Here is a 22728-nt window from a genome sequence, read left to right as displayed (position 1 = left end):
TTTCATGTCCAGCCTGCTGCAAAGTCATCTTTTGTCATGTACTCAAATTTTCCCAGTCACCATTTTTCCTACCCCATTCCCATATTTAAAAATTGATCACATCTTCATATCATTTATAGATAGGGTTTGATAGGATTAACAAATAACAACTCTATTTTCCCCACCCAGGCTCATAGTTAATTAAGTCACAGACACAAGGGTGAGGCAGTGATGAAAATGTCTCCCTTATTAATGAAAAAGCTGATATCGGTGAACATGGCTTAGGACTTCTGGCCAAATGGGTTCTGACCCACCCCCACGTGGGACAATTTACTTCATGGAGGCAGAACTCCAAAGTAAAGGGTGCTGAGCCATTCATGTTCAATCCCTCCTTGTTGGAGAAGCCATAAAATATCACCAACATGGCTGCCATGGCTGATGCAAGGCAACACAAAATGGCTGACCTTAAATCTGCCCTCTGCCCTAGCAACAACAGTGACCAATCCCAGAAATCTGCCCTCCGCCCTAGCAACAAAGGTGACCAATCCCAGCCTGACACATGTCCCTGCATGCTCCCAGCCTATATAAGCCTGTGCACTTCCTCAAAAAAGCGGACGCCTTCCACTCACCCCTGAGGGTTGTCTCCTGAGTCGTGTGCTGTGTGCTCTGTGTCTGTGTGACTGATTCAGTACGGCTGCTTACCCCCAGCCATCAGCTACCCAACACCTCCTGCTCAAATAATGGTCAGATATTTCACCCTTGCTTAACAGAAGTTTTCAGCAAGTGAGCTAAACTTGAACAGTGTCACTGTAAAAGAATACAGCATGAAATGACCTTGTAAGTCAAGTCATTTCAATAGACAACACTGTGGACATTAGTTGATCTTCAAAGCATCTTTTCTGTCTAAATCTCGTTTTCTTTTTTTCCTTCATTTTTAAACTTCCCTGCCAGATAAAGAAAATCTCAAGTTATGCTTTCAAAGGTGGTCCAGAGCCAAAATTAATAGAAATAGCTCATTACTATACACATCAGAAGTCAGTGATATGTTCTTAAGGATGGTGAAAGAAAAAAAGAAGTGGTGTCAACTGAGCTCTACAGGCCCACAGGTAATGTGTCTGTGGGCAAGCTATTTAGCCTCTGTGCCTCAGTTTCCTCATTCATACAAATGGAGGTAAAGGAAGTACCTACTTCTTAGGGTCAGTGCTAGGCATATGGTTAGTACTTCAATAAATATTAGCTGTTATTCCTCACAGAAAATAAATCCTTTTTTTATGAGAATTTGTGTGAGTACGGGAGGTTACACTTTAAATCTACGTCTAACATAAGGGTTGCTTCTTACCGTAAACCTTTTAAGTATAGTTTGTATCAGCCTTTCTGCTAGCATGTAAGAAGTCTACTGCTTGGATGATAATTGACTCCAAGGATAAAGAAATATCCTTCCCTTTCCCTTTACTAGATTTTTAAGAGCGTAGCTTCAGGTCTTCCACTGAAACGATTAGAATTGTCACTTAATTTTCAGCCTCCCAATATTTAATTGAAAGATGTGTAATATAATTAAAAAAGCATACCCACAGGGCAACTGATTCTGAAATCTGGTGATAAGTGAATGAAGGAAGTATGCTTAATTTCATTTTCATGCTTTAACCGTTCCTATCTTATATTGATAAAGAAATCCTAAGCTGCCATCTACATAAGGAAACATCAATGTGCATGTCTCTATATAAAAGGCATATGTGTATATGATTTCATGTGCATGCATCTATGCTTAGCTACACAAAAATATAGACATTTTGATTTAGATAATTTTAGGAGCATACATAACGTGACTGGCACATTTATTAACATGACGGTGAGTTTTCTTTATTTCCCCAAAGCAAGGCAGCATTTCCTAACACTACAGACATATGATGTATTATTGTACTATCTGCAGTGCACTCTGAAACTTGAGTAAGTTTTAATTAAAGGTGCAAATTATTAAACATGCTAATTGCTACAATTAAGAGTTTGGCATGTTTGTTTTATTTTACTTTAGAGCTGTAAATGATAGCATTCATTTCTGAGTACCTGCCAAAGCACATGCCTCCATTTGCAAGGAAAAAAAAAATTTGGAATTTAAAAAGGTTACTTCTGGAGAATCTCATTCTCACATTTTTGCAGAAACGTCAGGAAAATTCAAAATTTCTAGTACATTCTTCTGATCTGAGTCAAAGAAAATAATTTTGAAGATAATAGGGCAGCCCAGGGAGATGCAGAAAAGCCAGAGGCAGTCGCTGTCACAGAGCTGCCAACACAACAGTTGGGGTACTTGCCAAATAAGCAGATGCCAATGGAGGAAAACTACCTCCTTCAGATTGACTGCTGAAACCTAAAAAGGTCAAATGCTTCATGTGTGGGCCTGACTAGAGAACTATTTTTTTTCCCCTCAAAAAGGCATCATTTATTTGCTTTTCATTATTGAAGTTGTTAAATACATAGGAATAAAATGGTTATAGATAAGCAAAAAAAGAGAAGATATCCAAGTAAAATCTAGCTTTCCTGTAGCAAATAATAAAAAGTAACAATGGAACAATTATGATAGGTATACCTTTATAAGTTGTGTGACTTTGCCTTCATGCCTCAGTTTCCCTGACTGTAAAGTGGAAATAATAGCAGCATCACAGTGTTATTGCAAGGTAAAAAAATAAAATAATACCTGTGATGCACTTAGCACAGTGCCAACCACTCATCAAGCATGAGGAATTATTTTTCTATTATTATCCCAAGTCATCTGAACTTGTAATATAATATTAGTATCTGTGCTATGAGACTAAGTCAGGAAAACAGAAAAGGCAATAATTTTGAATGTCTGCCCAGGAGTTACCATATTAGACATTTCTATTTAGCATGGGTCAGTTTGGAAATTTAATGTATATAAATAGGCCTTGTATATTAAAGATCACTTATTTTTGGTGACTATAGAAATTTAAGGGATAAGAAATAATTTTCAAAGGAAAAAATCACACGATCATTTAAAAGAGCTCTCCAGGTGAACTTTAACTCTGCTCATTGCCGGATATAGTTGTGTACACACAGAACATTACACCCCAGTTCAAATTGTAAAAACTGTACTTTTGAAGCATTTCATTTTAATCCATAAGGCATCAAGATGACCAGGTGATTTAAAAATTAAATATCCAATTCTCTAAATTCTTTTTCAGTTGATTTCTTTCATTGGCAGCACTGAAACAAGCAACTGGTCCTTAAAATCAGTGAAACTTTTTTTTTTAATAGCACCTATTAGTTCAAACAAACGAAGGGTAGCAGGTCCAATTTTTAATTTGTTTTAAAAAGTTTTTCCTATGTGTTACTCTGCAAACTAAATGTTCACATTGCTTATAAATTTTACTTGTCCCTTTAAGTTTCTGTAAAATGGTTGAAAAAGACACCGAGAATGAAAATACATTTTAGTATGACTCTTTCCTTTATACGTAGAGTTCATCAGGAGACGTTTCTGAAATATCTTATATCATGTGAAAAACTAGTACTGTTGTACGGATCTAGTGCAGATCTAGAAGCAAATGTATATCCTGAGTCTCCTCTCTTCTGCGAAGGCTGGTTTGGGTGTCTTTCTCTCTATTACTTAGAAAGCACGACAACAATTTCAGGTCGAGGATCCTTCTACATCTAAAAAGCACAGGACCTAGGGTTCTAGATTTTTTTTTTCCTTTTTTGCTCCCCCACTTGAATTACACAGGCAAAAAATAATGATATAAGTGAGGCTTTATATGATCGTCCATGCGCCTACCCCATAGCAGAACGCTGGTTATCACTGGCACATCCAGATGAATGACAAAGTCCCTCTCCCTCCGATGCCCATGGCAATGTCAGATCCAGGAGAATCTCCCCACTTCCCATCCCACCCTTGGCATGCCTGCTTTGCAGTCCTGGCATGTCACCTAACTGGCTGGGGCTTCCTTCCTTCCAGACCCCACACCAGTTCTGACTGACGTGTGAGTGTGCAAACGTTACGGGCCTTCAGGAGCCAGATGGCCCATGTGCCATGCATAGCAGCCAGACAAAACAGAAGCAGATTCAGCATGCTTTTGGAGAGTAGCGTTTTCCTGGTTCCTCTACATACCAAAGGATATACACAGCTCCACTCATTTGATTTCATTCCATATTGTCCCCGCAAATAATGGTTCCCTCCCTAATCTCACCGCCACACTCTAACTTAATGGTGGTGGAGGGGGTGGGGCAGGATTCTGTCTTTTCTCTTTTTCATCTAGCAGGAAACAAAAGCCTTTTGAGTCAATATGAGTCTACCCTGCTTTTTGCAGAGTCTGTCTGTCACGCGGTCTCTGAGGTCATGAGTGAACGAAAGCTCTTAATGACTTCTCTGGAATAAAGACAATCACTTGTTTCACCAAGCATAAAAGGATGATTTAAAGCAAAAGCCACGGAGGAAGGAATGTTCAGATGAGGGCATATCCCCCCCACACACACACACCCAACTGTGTCTCGCACAAGTAGTTCCTGGCATTATCAGCCACACAATAAAAATTGTTTAGCAACAAAATACCTCAAATTCAAGGACATCTTTCCTAATAAAATTCCATTAATATCGGTCTTCCCTCCGTACACGTGTACAACACCAAGCATGGGCGTGCTTATTTGCATGTGCACAGTCAAACTGGACTAAGGTTGTAGGATCAGTCTAATCCACAAACAAGGAAAAAACAGACACCTCTGTATTAATCACTTATGCATTAAAAGTAATAAAAGATGATTGACCGCAACCAACACACTCTTTCTTGATTCTGAGTCGCCCCTACACGTCTTTCTGACTTTATCCACGAAGAAGAACAGACTTCAAGAAATCACTGAACTAGATCAGAACATATGAACAAAGTTTGGAGATCTTTTTAAAGAAATCTGGGGACTGTGTGCGCCTGACTTATGTCCTAAAGAGGGGGGAGAAAAGGTGTAGTATATTTGACAAAGCAATAAGCTCACTTCCTAAACTTGAAACAAAGAGCGACCTAGCAAATCTATCCTAAGCACATCACCCCGGGTCAGTCATATTGGTCACAGGTTGCCTCTGGGATAAGCTTAATTCTAGAATCATTTAAGCTGCTGGTGTCTTTGTAGGGGCTAGACCACGAAACATGTAAAAGGAAGGCTCGTGTTTAATGGAAGTGCATGTAATACACAAATGGTAAGTATGACGGTATATGCATTAACATTTTTAATTACTGCCATAAGGAGAAGCAAATGTTCGTCTTTCATGCTTCATCTTGACCAATAGTCTTGGTACGCTTGAAAACCAAACACTACCTTTTCCAACAAGATCAGTGTTTCAACAGTGCAACACTTCACAGTGAACTATGATAGAAATGATTACCTAATTTATTTAAAACATGGTCTTTAAAGGTCAAAGTCAATCTAAATGGGAAAATGTGGAAGGGTGCCATAAAATGCAACTTAATTCAAATGGTTATATGTTTGGAAGGATTTAATACAAAGTCTGATGTACTTCAAGGAGAAAATACTAAAGGGGAGTAAAGAAAAGCCTAAAGTGGAACAGAATGTGTCACATAAAACAACGAGCACCAGGGTTGGGTCCTATAAAGTTTTATTTCGACGGCTTTGAAAGAAGCTAAAAACTCACTTGTGACTCTCCAGTTCATGAGTAATATGGTCATTTCAAACTTATGGCAATAAAAACTTTACAGCACTCCAGTTCGGAACATATGTCAAACAGGGAAAAAAATAAAAATCAAAGTGAAATGTGACAAAAACACTGCAAAACACCTCTCATCTGACACCAGTGTTCTGTTAGGGTCAGGGCAACAGCAGCCAATTTGTTTTTGAAATTTCTGCCCTGGAATCATGCAGCAACGTGAACGTCCCCTCTGATGAATGTCAAAGTCAAGGGGAATAAATGATTTGCTTTCATCATGATGGTGTTAACAAGACTTACTTTGGCTAGTTTCACAATTCTTATAGCACAAGTAAGAGCAGGAGTATAATTCCTGTAGATAAAAACAAACCTAAAATATCTGACCTGCACAAAAGAAGTTTAAATACAAACCCACTTTTTAAATAATCTGCTTTCATAGAACACATTGGCTTTTGAGAAAAATCAGGTATTTACAGTGGGCTCTCTATGCTTTCAAATGATGTGATTATTAATATGGTATAGATTAATACTTTATTTTTTTATTATAATTGAACCATCGGTATTAGTTTGGAGAGTCTCTGGTTCCTATTTGTACTTTTGCCCTAGATGAAAAGTACTTTTTTATAAATACTGTCTTTAGACTTTAGCTTATACATATTAATCAGCTATATTTTGTCACTTGGATAACTTGCATAATTTTGATGCTATCCTAATTTTCACTCCATTTTCTTAGCTGTAGGGCCAGAAACTAATTAATCCATTATTAATAGTTGTCTACTATTTAGCTATTCTGTTCCATAGGCCTAGGGGATTCAAAATTCTATATGAAAACAGGAAAAGCTGTCATTGATTAATATATATTTGTTTCTTTTATTTTGATTAGGCAACTGCAGTGTTACTCTAAACAGTAATATAAATCATAGATTGATGAGCACATTTCATATTATATGGCCGGTATGTCAAATGGAAAGCACTGAGCCTATGGTTTATTTCCAATTGTTGAGCACTGAGCCTATGGTTTATTTCCAATTCCTGATTAAAATTGTTCTGGGATCTCTTTATTACCTATGATACAGACATAAGAGACTTTGAGATAGTTGTTTTCCTTTCAATTAACATTTAGTGGATTATGAACATCTTTTACAGACCATGTTAACATGACAAGTTACTGCAGACCAATGTTCAAAAGACTTTTCATTTAAAATAATAAACAGGAAAAAAAATCTTAGAACTTCTAAGAGAGGACACTCTTTTTAACGGAGTGTAGTATCATTCATCATTCACTGATATGCAATCACACTCGAGATTAATGGGATTTGACTCCACTGTTTCCATCAAATCTCTGGCCTCTGTAAGGTGATACCGGTTGGCGTTACCTGAAAATGCCAGTTCAACATAATGAGAGTAATTGAGGTAATGTCATTAAATAGTTTATTTAAAAATTTTAGATTCAATAATACAGTATCACTCAAAAGTCATTACATTTAGAAAGTAAACACTAAAACATTCATCACATGGGAGATGATTTGTAATTACCATCATATGAACTATGATTGAACAATTCATAGAATTAGCTCTACAATCGGCACTACTTGGTATATATAACTGCCACCTGGGAAGCTTAGCCTTCGGCATACCAAGGGAAAGGTCAGTCAGCTAATACAGGCCTAGTTTGAGCCAGGGCCAAAAAGTTTTCAAGTAAGGTTTGTTTCTTACCTGGAGAAATCTCACATCCGTGTTCCTGACACTCACAACAGTGACAGGTAGTACAAGGAAAACAAGAATACACACCTTGAACCTGTAAGCCAAGATTCATTGTAGGTGAAGTGGGGAGAGTTGTCCTTAAATATCATGATACCCTGAGTTTTCTCCCACCACCCTAATTTGGGGCTCTCTTGGAGAGTGCCACTACAGTGACGTTACCACTAACTCATTAAAAGTCAGTCTTCATCCAATTATAATCTTACTTAGAAATTACAAAGATACACAAATATACTACCTCTTTCCAAAACATCGTGACATTTTACATAAAAGTTGCTTCCCTTTGCAAATTGTCTATATGGGACTGCAATCTTTGTCAAATATTTATAGTCTATGCTTTCATTTAAAAAAGGACATCAAGGATTATATATTATATTATATTCAAAAGGAGAATAACTTTCTTTTTGCACTGAGGTGAGAGTTGCTATTTTCTTTTTTGCAAGGGCAGGCACCGAGAAATGCTGGCTTGGCAGGGAAGAACTCTGCCTGCTGAGCCGCTGTGGCCCGCCCGAGTTGCTATTTCAGAACACAATCAGTATTTGCTAAATAATTACAAATATTTTCTAAAGGCTATAATTTGCAATGTAGTAAAAGAGCTAGACCAGTGTTGTTCAAGAGAAATTTCTGTGATAAAGAAAATATTCCGTATCTGCACTATCTGAAACAATGGCCAGCAGACACAAGTGGCCAGTGAGCGTGTGAAATATGGCTAGTGTGATGGACAAACCATGTTTTTATTATGTTTTATTTGATCTTAGCAATTTAAATGTAAATGGTCCTAAGTGGCTATATTACTCAAGGTTCTCAAGAGAAACAGAACCAACAGGCAATATCTGGAAAGATGAGCCTTTATGAAAGCATTTCATGCAACTGTGGGGATGCATGAGTCCAAATTGCATAGGGCAGACTGCAAGCTGGCAACCTTGATGAAGGTTGTCGATTAATTCCCTAGGAGAGGCTGACTGGCTGACCACATCAAAGGTCTCTCTTCTCCCTTAAAAGTCATAAACTGATTGGATGAAATCCAGCTGATTGGATTCTCTCATTGCAGAAAACACTTCCTTAGTTGATGCAATCACTGATCAGCCACAGATGCAATCAACTGAGTGATGGTTTAATATACCAGAAGGCACAAAATGTCCTTGCAGTAATGGTTAGGCCAGTACTTTCTTGACCAGACAACTAGGCACCATCACTTGGCCAAGTAAACATATGAATCTAATCATAACAGTGACTAAGGGCTAAAGAAATGGACAGCACAGGTCTATACAAGAATGAAAACATTTTATTATCTATACTCATATCTTGCATACACACAGGGTCATATGCTCATAAAATGCACATAAATGTATGCAATTTTATTACTGTTGAAAAACTTCAACGAAAATTTTATGACCCAAAAAATACCTCAGATTCTTGGTTAAGTTCAGTGAATGTAAAGAGTGCAAAGATTGAGCTAATTCTGACCAAAAATAGCATCTATATCAAATGCAATTACTTAGCTTTTTTGTTTTTTTAAATAAGAAGTTTCGTTACCCAACACTGACTACAGAAAAACTCAATCCTCTGCTTTAATTTGCCATTTTGGAGTTTGCAATTGCTTATTGATAGTATTCCTTTTTTTTTTCTTGGAAATTATGCAAGACTATTTTGGCAGTATATAGCTTACATTTTGTTACTGTTTTGAAATCCAGAATGACTTTCTTACTGCTAAATTTACTTATTTACATTAAAGACAAATGTATATTTGATAATTTAGGGGAAAAATAAGTTTTAGAATGATTTCATGTAGTAAATACAAATTTTTAAGTAACAGACACTTGATGCTAATCCCTAATCTATTAAAAACCAAGTTGTTTTAAGTATTTGTCACCCAAGCAGGAATAACATGAATGGTTTTACTTATCAGTTTAAAAATCTAAGCAGTGGGGCATAAGACAACACTGGGCCTTCAAAGCTGTGATAATAAAAGGAGCACTGGTAATTCATCCCTGGATACAAGGAAATGATGGGTGACCCAGATTTGCTTGCACAAAAGAAGGCTGCAGGCCTCATTTAAATGATTTTGATTGTGTAACAGACTTTCCTCTGGTCATTTCTAAAGATAAATTAAGATGCATGATTTCAATTAGAACAAAATAGCCTGACTCTATGATACATCTAAAAAGGTAACTTTCCCAAGTTTTCTGAGGTGAGAATTTCTGCCGAAAATCTAAGAATGTGAACTAGGCATTCTATGAATTTTCTAACCTATGTATTTTCTTTTTTTAAACTGTGCTTTCTTATAAACTGACTGTCTGGACTTCCGGTTGACCAACATGGCAGTGAAAGATGCTCCACAGACCCATTTTGCCACAGAATCTTTGAACAACTAGCAAAAACTAGCAAAGCCATCTTCCTCAAAATATTGGAAAACAGCTAAAGGATGGCAGTAACTGGGTGTTTCAGTTGGCTCAAGCTGCCAGAATGCACTATACCAGATATGGGTTGGCTTTCACAATTAGTTCATAAATTTATATTTATAAGGCCATGAAATTGTCCAAATCAAGGCATCAAGAGAAAGACATCTTCTCTGAGGAAAGGCTGCTGACATCTGGGGTCCTTCTGTCACATGGGAAGGCACACGGCCCATGTCTTCTGCTCCTTTGTTCGTGGGTTCTGCTGCTTTTAGCTTCTGATTTCAGTGGCTTTCTCTCTGAGCTTCTGTGGGCCCCCTCTTAGCACCTCCAGGGCATTTCCCTCTCCCTAAGTTCCCTCAGCTTTTCTGTATTTTATCCTCTCATAAAGGACTTCAGTAAAGGATTAAGACCCCCTTGAATGAGCTGGGTCACATCTCAATTGAAACAACCTAAGCAAAATGTCCCACCTACAACACGTCCACCCCCCCAGGGATTGGATTAAAAGAATATGGCCTTTTCTGGGGGTATATAACAGCTTCAAATCAGCATACTGGGTGAGTGCCAAACTAAGAAAATGCAACTTAAATGTGATAGAAAAAGCTGTAGCACCCTTACTGGCCCCTCCTTCACCCCATCCACAACAAGTGAAGCCAGCCTGTGCTCTCATTATTGGTCCCTGGGTCTGTTACAGAGGGAGCAGAATAACCCCTATGTACATACTGGGTGACTGTATGACGGGGCCAATCTAGCCGGTGGTAGCCTAGAAGACTGAACACTAACCTCTGGCTTGTCTCTGAGACCTTGCCTTGCAGCCCAAAGCAGGTCTATGTCACAGAAGGGGCATTCAGATTCCTATAAACAGAGGAGTTCCTAAGATCAGGAGCAAAAGCCCAGATAAGATACAGGCTCAGAAAAGAGGGAGAGGATGCTGTATGTTAGCCTTGGGAGGATCTTGATAGGAAGGATAAACTCTTAAGGAGAGCAACCTACAACTTAGAGCCCATTTGCAAAGACTGTTAAGTATTCCTTGCACTGGTTTATTCCTTTCTGTTACCCCCTGAGATTCAAGGAAACTTCTGACATATCACTAGCTGTACACAAACTTGAAGAGACTGCTCAGGGACTAAATCCCAGAGATAACATATCACAGTGACTTTTAACTTTAAACATAGTACAACAGATTATTATAAGGCATTGTGCACAACAAAAGTTTACAGGACAAACAGAGAAATGGGAAATGATGACACATCTAAAGGAACACATTAACAATTCAGAAACCATCAATGATAAAAACATGATCTTCACTATGTTCAAAAAGATAAAGGTAAGCACATAGAAAGAAATAAAGGATATGAGATAATGAAAGAACAATGTGAGAAAGTCAATAAAGAAATAGAAATTTTAAAAAGGAACCAAGCAGAAATATTGCAGTTTAAGACCACAACAGCTCAAATAAAATTCCTTAGTGGATTAGAGATGGCAGAAAAAACAATCAGTGAACTTGAAGACAAGACAATGGAAATGATTTTGGCTAACAGGCAAAAATTTTTTTTAAAAAATGGAAAAAAGTGAACAGAGAAAGAGACTTGTGGGACACCATCAAATATATCAATATATGCATTATGAGAGGCCCAGAACTCGAAGAATGAGAGAAAAAGGCAGAAGGAATAGACAAAGAAATAACAAAAGAAAACTTCCCAAATTCAACAAAAGATATAAATGTACATATTCAAGAATCACAATGAACTTCAAACAGGATAAACTCAAAGAGAATCAAGACCAGACACTTAGTATTTAAATTGTCAAATGCCAAGAACAAGGATAGATTCCTGAAAGCTGCAAGAAAAAAGGAACATGTTGCATACAAGGGATTCCCAATAAGATTAAGTGCTGATTTCTCATCAGAAATCATGGAGGTAAGAACGTAGCATTAAAAATATTTAAAGTGCTGAAAGACAATAATTTCTCAACAAGAATTATATAGCCAGCAAGAATGTTTTCTAAAAAGGAAGGAAAGGTGAAGACATTTCCAGACAAACAATAACTGAAGGATCTTGGCATCCCAGGATCTGCCTTACAAGCAAAGATCAAAGGAGTTCTTCAAACTGAAAGGAAAGGGCAATAGACAGTGGATCAAAATGGCAAAAAATGTCTTTCCTAAAGGTCACCATATGGGTAATTATAAATGCCAGTATGATTGTATTGTACTTTTTTGTCTGTGACTATGCCTTTTACAACTTACAGGCTCTCAAAGCAAGTGCATAAAAAATAATAATAAATGTATGGTTTGGGCCATACAATGTATGACGACATAATTTGTAGGAAAAAAAAAGAAAAAATACAAATAGAAGGGAGGATGGAAGGGCATAAAAAAAGTATTTGTGCATGATGCTACCATCATGAATATAATTAACATCATTGAATTGAATATTTGAATGTGTTTAAAAGGGGGAATTTTAGGTTGTCTATGTGCTACTAGAATAAAAATTTAAACAAAAAACCATAGAACTGTACACCACAGTGAACCCAATGTAAACTATGAACTATAGTTAATAGTATAATTTTAATAACACTGCTTTATTAACTGTAACAAAGTTAACATACTAATGCAGAGTGTTAGTGTGTGTGTAAGTAAGATATATAGGATTCTGTACTTTCTGCATGATGTGTCTTTAAATCTAAAACTTCTTTAGTTAAAAAGACAAATGTCAAAAAGACTGTGCCTTTTTTACATTCTAATAAAGAAAATAAGTTGTTGACTTTAATAAAGTTCATTTTCTTTTACCTAGTATTGGATAAACACGTTGTCGTTAGTGGTTGCCTCTTTGGCAATGCTCCCATTTCTTCCCTAACTCTACTGATTGGTATCTAATATTGAGGGAAAGTTAGAAAACAATTCTTGGAATGTCAAGATTACAAAACAAAAATGAGAGAGCAATATGCTCCATGTCAATAAACTTAAACCTGATATCTGACTTTGCAAGTAAGTAGTTTGGCTAAATCATCTACAGAAGTGTTTCTCAAGCTATACATTATGACATTAGAGGGTTGTGAAATCCATTTATGTCACCCCGCATTACTTTAAAGCATTGAATAGAATGCTATAAAAACTACTAAAGGGTGCCTACATGTGGTTAAAGTACCATTTTATGAAATTTTGTTACAGTTTTGTTGACAGTATATGAGAAAAGGAGAGAGAGCAAAAGTACGTACTCTCTTTTTATTTTCTTAAATAAGACCGTGGAAACCAATTTAAAAATGGCGCAAGCCCCCGATTTAGAGAAACAGTAGATTATTGAGTAATCTGAACTCTGCAGTCAGGAATGCCTCACAAAACAACAACAACACAAAATCCTGCCTCTGTCACTGTTTAACTCTGGCTGGGCATCTTCTCCATTTTCTCTGTTTCTCGTATATATAAAACGGGGATAAAAAGTGTCGATCTCAAAATTTCACTTGAAGAATGAAATGAAATAACCTATGTAAATCCATTATAATAGTGTCTGACACATAATAAATGCTAGCTATTAGTATGATATCTCTTTCTGATCCTTGAGCTAGTTTAATGTTTAGGCTCAACGAAATGTTATACTGGGAATCATTTTTTTTTCTTTTGTAACAAATTCTATGCAAAGCACTGTGGTTTACAAATGTACATGTGAACTTGAGCTCAAGTTGCCAGTTAAAATGTCACTTTGCTAACAGGTGCTTTATTCACAGAACAAACAATTTCGCATGTTTCTGTGAATTGCTGTTTTTGAAATGTCACTCATTTTCAGGATCCAAACGTGCCCTGCTGCTATCATGTCCATCTCTTGATTCAATAGAAGTAAGATGGACACATTGAACATTCAGAGTCAAGGATCTAGTGTCATGATTGTTTAATATAATACTGGATAATCTTTTATACCGTGAAGGCTGTGATTCTATTACCATGAGGCAGGCCAAGTGAAAGATCTATTCTCAAAGACTTGGTACAGTATCCAGCTGTTTAGGTAAGAGCTCACACTCCATAATTCACCTAACCCTCAGAAAATATTAGGTTCCATATAATAAACCCTTGAAAGAGCTTCAGCTCCCTCCATTATAACATTTTAGAATTTGTGGCTAATTACTGCCAAATGACCACAGCTCTGAGTGTAACTTAACAATGGCCTTTGATTTGATAAATTGCCAATTATTACTATCTTTGTTGGATTTTAGTTGAATCAGCTTAACCCATGACCCAGTGATTCTATGGGTTCTTGTGTGGTCAATGCAAACACTCATATTTAATGATATTAAGGCTGAGATAACAAAAGTTAAATGTAAGAGTTAAATACAAGGTCATTATTTTTTTTTTCAAAGTAATGAAAACATAGTACTTCAGTTACTGTAAAATTACAAGCTAATGGTTTGGTCCTATACAGCTGCTCTCCAACTTTCTTCGATGTACCCATACTGATTTAAGTAATGACAAAGCACGACTTCAAAGATTCAATAAAGGTGGGGAGCACAAATTACATTTGAAATGGTGTCACAAATCATGAGTTTTTAAAAGTCTTGGTAGAAAGTTTCATGTAAACTGATGAGAAAGTAGTTCAAAGATGAATGATTAGTACTTACGATTCTTTCACATATATATTTTTTACATTCCAAAATGTAACCAATAAACATTTCGACGTCTCATGAAAGTTTTTAATGCTGCTTTCCAAGGCATCAAGCTCTATTTTTCAAAGTACCATGAATAAGAATATCAAAACACTTTAGATTGCACAGCCAACCTATTTATTGAACATTTAGTCATCAAAATAAAGAGGGGAATGATTACATTGTACATGTGATTTAGTGTAAGCAAATAGTTTTTATAAAGCTTCTTCTGAAATGTACCCATTTTGGACTGACCACATTCAGATTTAAATGAATTTAAATGACTTGAATTTTCTTTAAACTGACTCTTTTTATACCACCACTATTGATATTAAAAAAAAAGAAACTTACATAAGTCAATACAGAACCAAAATTAAGAAAACTGAAAACGCTATGTAACCCTTCCAAAATATTACAAATATTTTCTTCAAAAATATTTAATTACTGTGTGAATTATTTTCAATGAAACATTTCAATATTTAAAATAAATCACACATAGGGTAGCTTATATTTGTCTTCTTTAACAAATAAATCTTTTCAGTAAACAGTGTCGATTTCTAAAGAATTTACATTAATGAGGAAATGAAAATTCTTCATTCAGTGTCTGTTAATAGCCAGGGTTCTTGCCCTAAAATTATAATTGTCTTACCAAATTTAAGTATATGGAATAAAAGCATGAAATACTTAAGAATTTAATATGGTTTAAATATTTCTAGTTACTTAAGTTTAGTGCCTCCTTTTATCTTTCCTGTTTATAATATCCAGCTTGATGGTATTTTAATGAAAAGTTATTCCATGTTATAAGTATTATAAATATTTTCTTTTGTTATTTACAACTTTCAGTACTGTAAGATTACTACATTGATTTCTGTGTACTTTTCTTTAATTTTCCTAATCTCTGTGTTGACACCTTTAGAGTTTTACTTAATATAACAAAATTAATTTATGTATGTATATATATTAATTCATGGAAATGGCACATACCTTATTCAGAGCCTACTATGTGTGAGGCCCACAAGTCTAGCAATATAAGAACGTGGGTAGAGTCCCTGCCAAAACTGTACCTTATAGGCTAATAGTGGAAGCTTAAAGTACTGTTTTGGTTTTCTCTAGCTGCCGGGATGCAATACACCAGAAACAGAATAGCTTTTAAAAAGGGAATTTAATAGTTACAAGTTTATGGTTCTAAGGTCATAAAAATGTCCAAGTTAAGGCACCAACAAGAGGTTACCTTAGCTCAACAAAGGCTGCTGCCACCCAAAACACTATAAGCTGGGAAGGCACATGGCTGGCATCTCTTGGTCCTTGTTCCTGGTTCTGTTACTTCCAGCTTCTGAGGTCAGTAGGTTCCTCTCTAAGTGTCCGTGGGCCTTCACTTATCTCCTCTAGGATACAACTCTGGGTTCTGGCTTCCTCTGCATCTCATGGGAAGGCATATGGTGACATCTGGCAGGCTTGCCCATGTCTAGGCATCTACTCTGTCGGCATTCCAAGCCTCCCCAAAGACCCATATCTCTGTCAACTCTGAAGCTACTGTTCTTCAAGCGACTGCATCTGAGGTTTCTCCAAACTGTTTCCCCTTTAAAAGTACTCTAATAAACTAATCAAGACCCACCTGAGTGGGTGGAGTCACATCAGTGTGATGTGACTGATGTGTAATTATTGATCAGTAATCAGTGTGCACAGGTTTAACAATTAGATCACCTGTAATTACATCACCTAGAAACACTGTGCTCATTATCCTAAAACCTGCCCATCTTTTGACACTACAAAACTATCAGAATCGCTGCAGCTCATGGAGACAGATTTTGGGGCCAATAAGCCATCTGATCTGTTTCATGCCTAGCAGTAAACTTTTTCTCCCTCTGAAACCCCTGTGTCTCAGAAATTGGTCATTTGAGTGCATCAGGTAAGAGAAACCACCAGCTTTGGTAACAGTAGTGGGAAAATCTTGGGGAAAAAATTGTTTTTATAATCTTAGGCTGGCAATGCAGGTACGTAAATGCCTAGGACTGTTTCCAAGTTTATTCCCTGATGGCCACAGCAGAAAAATAAAATATAGTGTTACTTGTTATCTTCTGATGAAATGCTGTTTCTGATCTATGCCATTGGATGTGAGAACAGAATCACTGCTAAAGGTTCCAAGTTTCATGACTACATGTGTTAAGTGGGGGAAAAAAATGAGATTTTTCTTCTCACTTCCCTTTTGTAACTTCAATGGAAGGTACTTTTTTTCCTTTTCTTTTTCCATTTCAATTTTGGGTTATTCCTCAATAATTAAAACAATTGGGAAAGATGAATCTTGTAACTGCCTTGGAGTATTGAAGTCATCTTAGCAGAGGAAGTTTCATATTTTTTCTTCAATTCACTGTTCTTAAAATATGGACTTTAATCAATATCAGTCTTTACATACACTTTAAACGCTTCAGGAACAGTACATACTGCTCTGGTGTATGTCATTTTTGTGAAAGATATGCAATTACTTCAAATGAAACTAAGACCTCGGATGGCATCCTGATATATTACACGTATATTACACTTAGGTTGTCTTGATCAATACTTTCTTGAAGATTCCTTTTTAGCTTGACCCATAGCTTTAAGACAATGTCCGCATCTGAAGACCATTTAAAAGAAATCCATGAAGTTGATTTTCATTATGAAAAGAAAAGGGATTCTCCTTCTGTAAAATAAAGATCATGCTATTTATCCCTGTTCAAGAAACATTTGTGAAACAAATAGGGTGTCACACTAAACTGTGTGTACCCCATAATGATTCCTCCTTCTGAGCTCTACATGATAACTACATTTCCTAGTCTCCTTTGCACTTGAGTTGGGCCATGTAACTGGCCTCTTGCCCATGGGATGTTGGTGAAGTGACAAAACTCCTTTCCTCACCAGGTCAACCAAATAGCCCTTTATATCTAAACAGGCCAACATGTTAGCCCCTGGTCCCATGTGGTTACTAAACAATTGAAATATGGCTAGTCTGAACTCAGATGTGCTCTAAGTGGAGAGCCAGTGATGGATTTCAAGGAGATAGTATTAAAAATTTAAAATGGCTAATCAATACTTTCTATACCAATGACAGATTGAAATGATAATGTTTTAGATGTAACTGGGTCAAATAAAATTCATTACCAAGATAATCTCACCTATTTTTACTTTTTCAAGGTAGATATGAAACATTGAAAAACTGCATGCATGGTTTACATATTTCTTTGGACAATGACACTCTATACCTCTTTCTCCCAACCACTGGCACCTTAGACACCACATATTTCAAACGGAATATCGACATTTTGGAAGAAATCCACCTGGTTTACATTTGCCTGTCATGTTGAAGGATCTTACATTTTTATTATGTTAAGCACCTAAGATATGGGGGGGTTATTATTTATCACAGGGTATCCTATCCTTTACTCATAGATATACCTGCAAATTGACAAGTGGAAATGCTTGCTATTTGGTATAGTATTATATCAGTTACCAGCCTGAGTTTATATGTGGAGCCTGGCAGATACAACCTGAAAGAAAAACTTACCTTTGGGTACTTGCTGAAAGGCTGAACTCCACAGGTTCCCACATACCTTTCTACTCCAATGCATTCACCACTTGGTCCCACAGTAATTACTTATTTCACAGTTTTTATCATGAACCTACTATGTGCCAGGCACTCATCTAATAATCTCTTACTGATAAAACAGAGGCTGGGAGATGTGACATGATGATTAAAATTGGGGGAATCACCTCATATGGGAATTAGAATTTTTTGACGAAGTTTTGCGCTCAGAGCAGACTCCCTGCCAGGGCATGTTAACCAAGAGCAGTGAATATAATGTGACTTTCTTAATGGTATTTTGTGAGCCACAGATGTGGGGGCCTGCCTATTAGCCTCCAGCTGTGAACAGCCACTGCAGTGTGGGAAGAGAGAGCACCCAGTATGATGAAATACTAGAAGACACCTATATCTCATTCTTTGGACTTCAAGGTCTGTGGCATTGCTATAACGCCTGTGAACTCCCCAGAGCTTCAGCTGACCACAATGACAGCTCTGAAACAGGAACACACAGCTTCACAAGTGTAAGTGTGATAATAAGGACATATTGCTGGTAAATATATACTTTTCTAGTCTTTCACAATTACAAAAAACACTCATAAACCATCCCCAACATTGCACTATTATATTCATGGTATTTAGACACCCAGAGTTCACAGACTATTTTTTTCTTCTTTTGTAGAGGAAATGTGGATGGCTCCTCTGTAAATTCCTTACACTGTATATTATGCACTCAGACACTGTCTTTCTTGGGTTCAACCAATTCTCTCCTACTTAAAGTTAACTCCGCATGTATAGAAAACCGAACAAAAAACACCTAGCAAATTAAAAGCAAAATAAAGCAAAAAAAAAAAAAAAAATCCAACAAAATAAAACCCAAAGCCTGAAATAACCAATATGAGAAATGCACTGCTAACTTATTTTCTGCTTGGTCTAAAGAATTCCAATATTTCCAACTTTTCTCACAGATTTTTTTTCCTTATACTTTAAAACAATTGTTCTTCTCCTTATTTTAACCTAAAACAGTTCCCACAACACTTATTAAAATTTATTTTTAATCTTTATTGTTCATATATCTTAAAGAACAGAGTTATCAACCTTAGATTTAATGTTTATGAAGTTTACTAGAGAAAATCATAAAAAAACGAGAACAAGAATAACATATTCCAATGTTTGCACCACAAAATCATGCTAACCTACCAGTAAGCAAAAAAATGTCACATACTCATCCATCTTTTTAGTCATTATCTTGACACTCAAGAAGTGAAATACTTTGCAAAAGGCACAGTTGATCCTAGCATCATCCTCTGATGACTTATGTCATTAGAGAAACTCATATTATCAATAACAACCAAAGATAAGGTTTATCAAGCTGAATCATTTTCCTGCACCATACAGACTGCTGATTTAGAAAAAGCCAAAATAATATTTCCAGATTTGCACGGCTAAAATAAAATGACAATATGAGAAAAGCAATATGGACATTTAAATTGGACAGGTATGTACAAGCATATCTGTTTTTATTACACTTTGCTTTACTACACTTCACAGATATTGCATCTTTTTTACAAATTGAAAGTGTATGCCAACCCTGCATCAAGTAAATCTATCGGTACCATTTTTCCAAGAACATGTACTCACTTCATATCCCTTTGCCACATTTTAATTAAGGTATATACTTTTTTTTTTTAGACATAATGCTAGTGCATACTTAATAGACTACAGTATAATATAACTTTTATATGCACTGGGAAAGCAAAAATTTTGTGCTACCTGATTTATTAAGATATTTGCTTTATTGTGATAGTATGGAAGTGAACCTGCAATATCTCTGAGGTATGCTTGTAGTTCATTTAAAAATTGAATAATTTATACATCTTAAAACAAGATTGATGAAATGTCATTACCTTAGAAAATTGTGCATTTATCCATTTTGTGAATGTTTTCTTTTGAACATCTTCTCTTTCATCTGGAATTTAAAAGAAATAAAATTGGAATTAAGAAACAATGTTGCACGTCTTTCATATTTTACCTGCACAACAACTTTCAATTATTATGTTTTAATGTTGCTTTATATTTATCGTATTAAATTCATTGCTAAATGAAATTAAATATGGTTAATGTTGGTATTTGTACCATTCGGGTTAGGTACCCCAGGAAAACATGTTCTTTAACTTGATCCATTCCTGTGGGTGTGAACCCATTGTAAGTGGGACCTTTAAATGTAAGTGGGACCAGTTAAGGTAGGGCCCAACCGAGTCAGGATAGGTCTTAGTCCTATTACTGAAGGCCTTATAGGGAAGGCCACAAAGTGACAGGGAGAAGCTGGTCAATGAAACCCAGAAAAGAAACAAAAAGCCAGGAGACAGCTGCTGCATGCAATGCCATGTGACAGCAAAGCCAATGACCATGGATTGCTGACAGTCAGCGCCAAAAAGTCACAACGTTCTATGAGAAAGCATCATCTTGGTGATGCCTTGATTTTGGACTTCTTCTAGCCTCAAAGCCATGAGCCAACACACTCCTGTTAAGTCAATTTATTGCAAGGTGTTTCTTTTAGCAACAAGGAAACTAAAATGCTCTTGGACATCCAAACTAAAATGAAATCTGAAAAACAATTCATGTGGTCCAGTTCATAGCCATTTAAATATCATATAAAGATATTTGAGGAAAGGTAGCCTCATTTGAATAAGCAGGATATTATTTGTCCCCATATGACAACTGGATACTATACTGTAATTAAAGTAAGCAGTTATCTGTCATTTCTTCTGTAAAACTATTACTGAACCTCTCCCTTCACCTCTGATCCACGTAGAAATTATTATCCCCTCCTCTGCAACCCTACATACTCTAGAGTCCACATTAGACTCTAAGGAGAGAATTTTGATGATCAGCAGCAGAGCTTAGTTATCATGGCACCCGAGAACCTAGTACACTGTTTGCCCAAATTGAGAATTCAGCAAATACTTGATAAATAGATATATGAATGCTTTAGGAAAGGGGGATCTCACCACTCCAAAATTTCTAGGACCTCAAAAGTCAGGAATTTCCAAATGAAAATATAAACGATATTCTTTATGGATTAAGTATGAACACACAGAGGAAAACCTACTGAGGATTTGTTATACCAAGGAAATAGGGTGGCAAGATATTAAGAAACAGCTTCCCCGAACTCATGCTCCTAAAATTTGTCTTTCTTTTCCAAAGCTGGAAATTAGTATTGGATCAAATGGGCAGAGAAATCATCAATCTTCATTTATTAAAATATTTTTCAAAACCAAAGGCCTATATATGCATTACTATAAAGCTAATCATATTAATTAAGGTGTAATAGATGAGTGCATTTGAGAGACATTTAAAATTGAGAGATTTCCTACTTTATTTACATGGGTCAAAACAACCCTTATTGAAATGCCCTGACAAAATAAACTTCTTTGCTCTCATATTGTTTTTCAGTAGTCAATCTCCACTTGTTTCTTGAAAATAGAAGATACATACTAAAGGATCACTTTTATTTTGTATGCTGTATGGCAGGGGTCACATTTCATTTTTTTTCATGTGAGAATCCTATTATTGCAGCACCATTTGTTGAATTTTTTGTTGTTATTGTTTGTTTGTTTGTCTGCTTGTTTGTTTTTTCGGGAATTACATGGGCCGGGAATTGAACCCAGGCTTCTCACATGGCAGGTGAGAATTCTACCACTGAACTGTCCTTATACCCCACTAAAGGATCACTTATATATAACAAATATATCCATGTACTAAGTAACTGTTTCTATTTAAATAGCATTATTAATTCGTAAGTTGATGCCCCACCAAACACTTAAAACTGATTTTTTTAGATGAGAACATTGTATTTAACATCATAAAAAATTCTGATCATTTAATTATGTTACCATTTTATCACTTTGACTTTGAGTGAAGTGAAAAAAATAAATATACATTTGGGTGAAGTTAGCCAAGTCTATACAGAACAAAATGCTATGGAAAGTTGTTGTTGGTGTGTTTGCCCATACTCCCTCAGTATATTTATTGCTTATTTATGGGGATTACCATCATTTCCTTTCTCACCTCTGTTGGGCATTTGGCCACTCCAGAACAGAAAGAAAACATGGCAACAAAGCATATAAGAAACACCAGTTCATTCACCGAATGAACTCCATTTTCCAGGAATCTCTATTCCTTATCTGGAAAACTCAGGCTCATGAGTACCTGAACGCTCTGTCTCTGCCAGTTCTAAGATCTAAGGTAAATCACAAAATAATTAATTTGGTCATGTTTTAGTGTTCTTCCCAAACATTACATATATGCTGACTGATTCACATAGGTGCTCATAATTAATGTTTGCTCCCACAAGCTACTATGAATATGGACAATATTAGCATTCTCTATAAGCTATAGGATAAATCAAAGCTGTGATATTATATGAAAGTTTTTCCTTTAATGACATTTATAATTAATCAGGAATGAATAAAATATATAGGAATAGTGCTTTAAAAAATAATGTAGAATCCTTTTCATCTTTTCCCTTCAATAAATTCAATATTTTACTTTTAAAATAAAAAAAGTTAGAAACAGAAGATTTGAAATGGTCAAATATTAACCATTTCTCAATGATTTACTGTAGAAAGACTGGTATATCTATCTACTTCTCAATGTTTATACATATATTACTAGAAAGAAGTAACCTTATTTTCAATTATACTTAATTTTTCCTGTATATAAATGTATATCCTATATCTGTC

General features: G+C 36.0%; 1 protein-coding gene across 8 annotated transcripts in view; it reads right to left on the bottom strand.

The window, feature by feature from the left end:
- The window catches only part of DMD (dystrophin), a 2428671-nt gene that overhangs the window by 1886166 nt on the left and 519777 nt on the right, over nt 1-22728 (bottom strand). For all 8 annotated transcript variants that reach the window (XM_077145121.1, XM_077145123.1, XM_077145120.1 and 5 more), the window contains exon 2: nt 19891-19952. In XM_077145121.1, coding sequence (XP_077001236.1) covers nt 19891-19952 — 62 coding nt within the window. The remainder of the gene's footprint in view (nt 1-19890; nt 19953-22728) is intronic.

The sequence above is a fragment of the Tamandua tetradactyla genome, chromosome X (assembly GCF_023851605.1).
Source record: "Tamandua tetradactyla isolate mTamTet1 chromosome X, mTamTet1.pri, whole genome shotgun sequence".
NCBI lineage: Eukaryota > Metazoa > Chordata > Mammalia > Pilosa > Myrmecophagidae > Tamandua > Tamandua tetradactyla.
The sequence above is the reverse complement of the archived record's forward strand: the minus strand, read 5'-3'. Positions and strand labels throughout refer to the sequence as shown.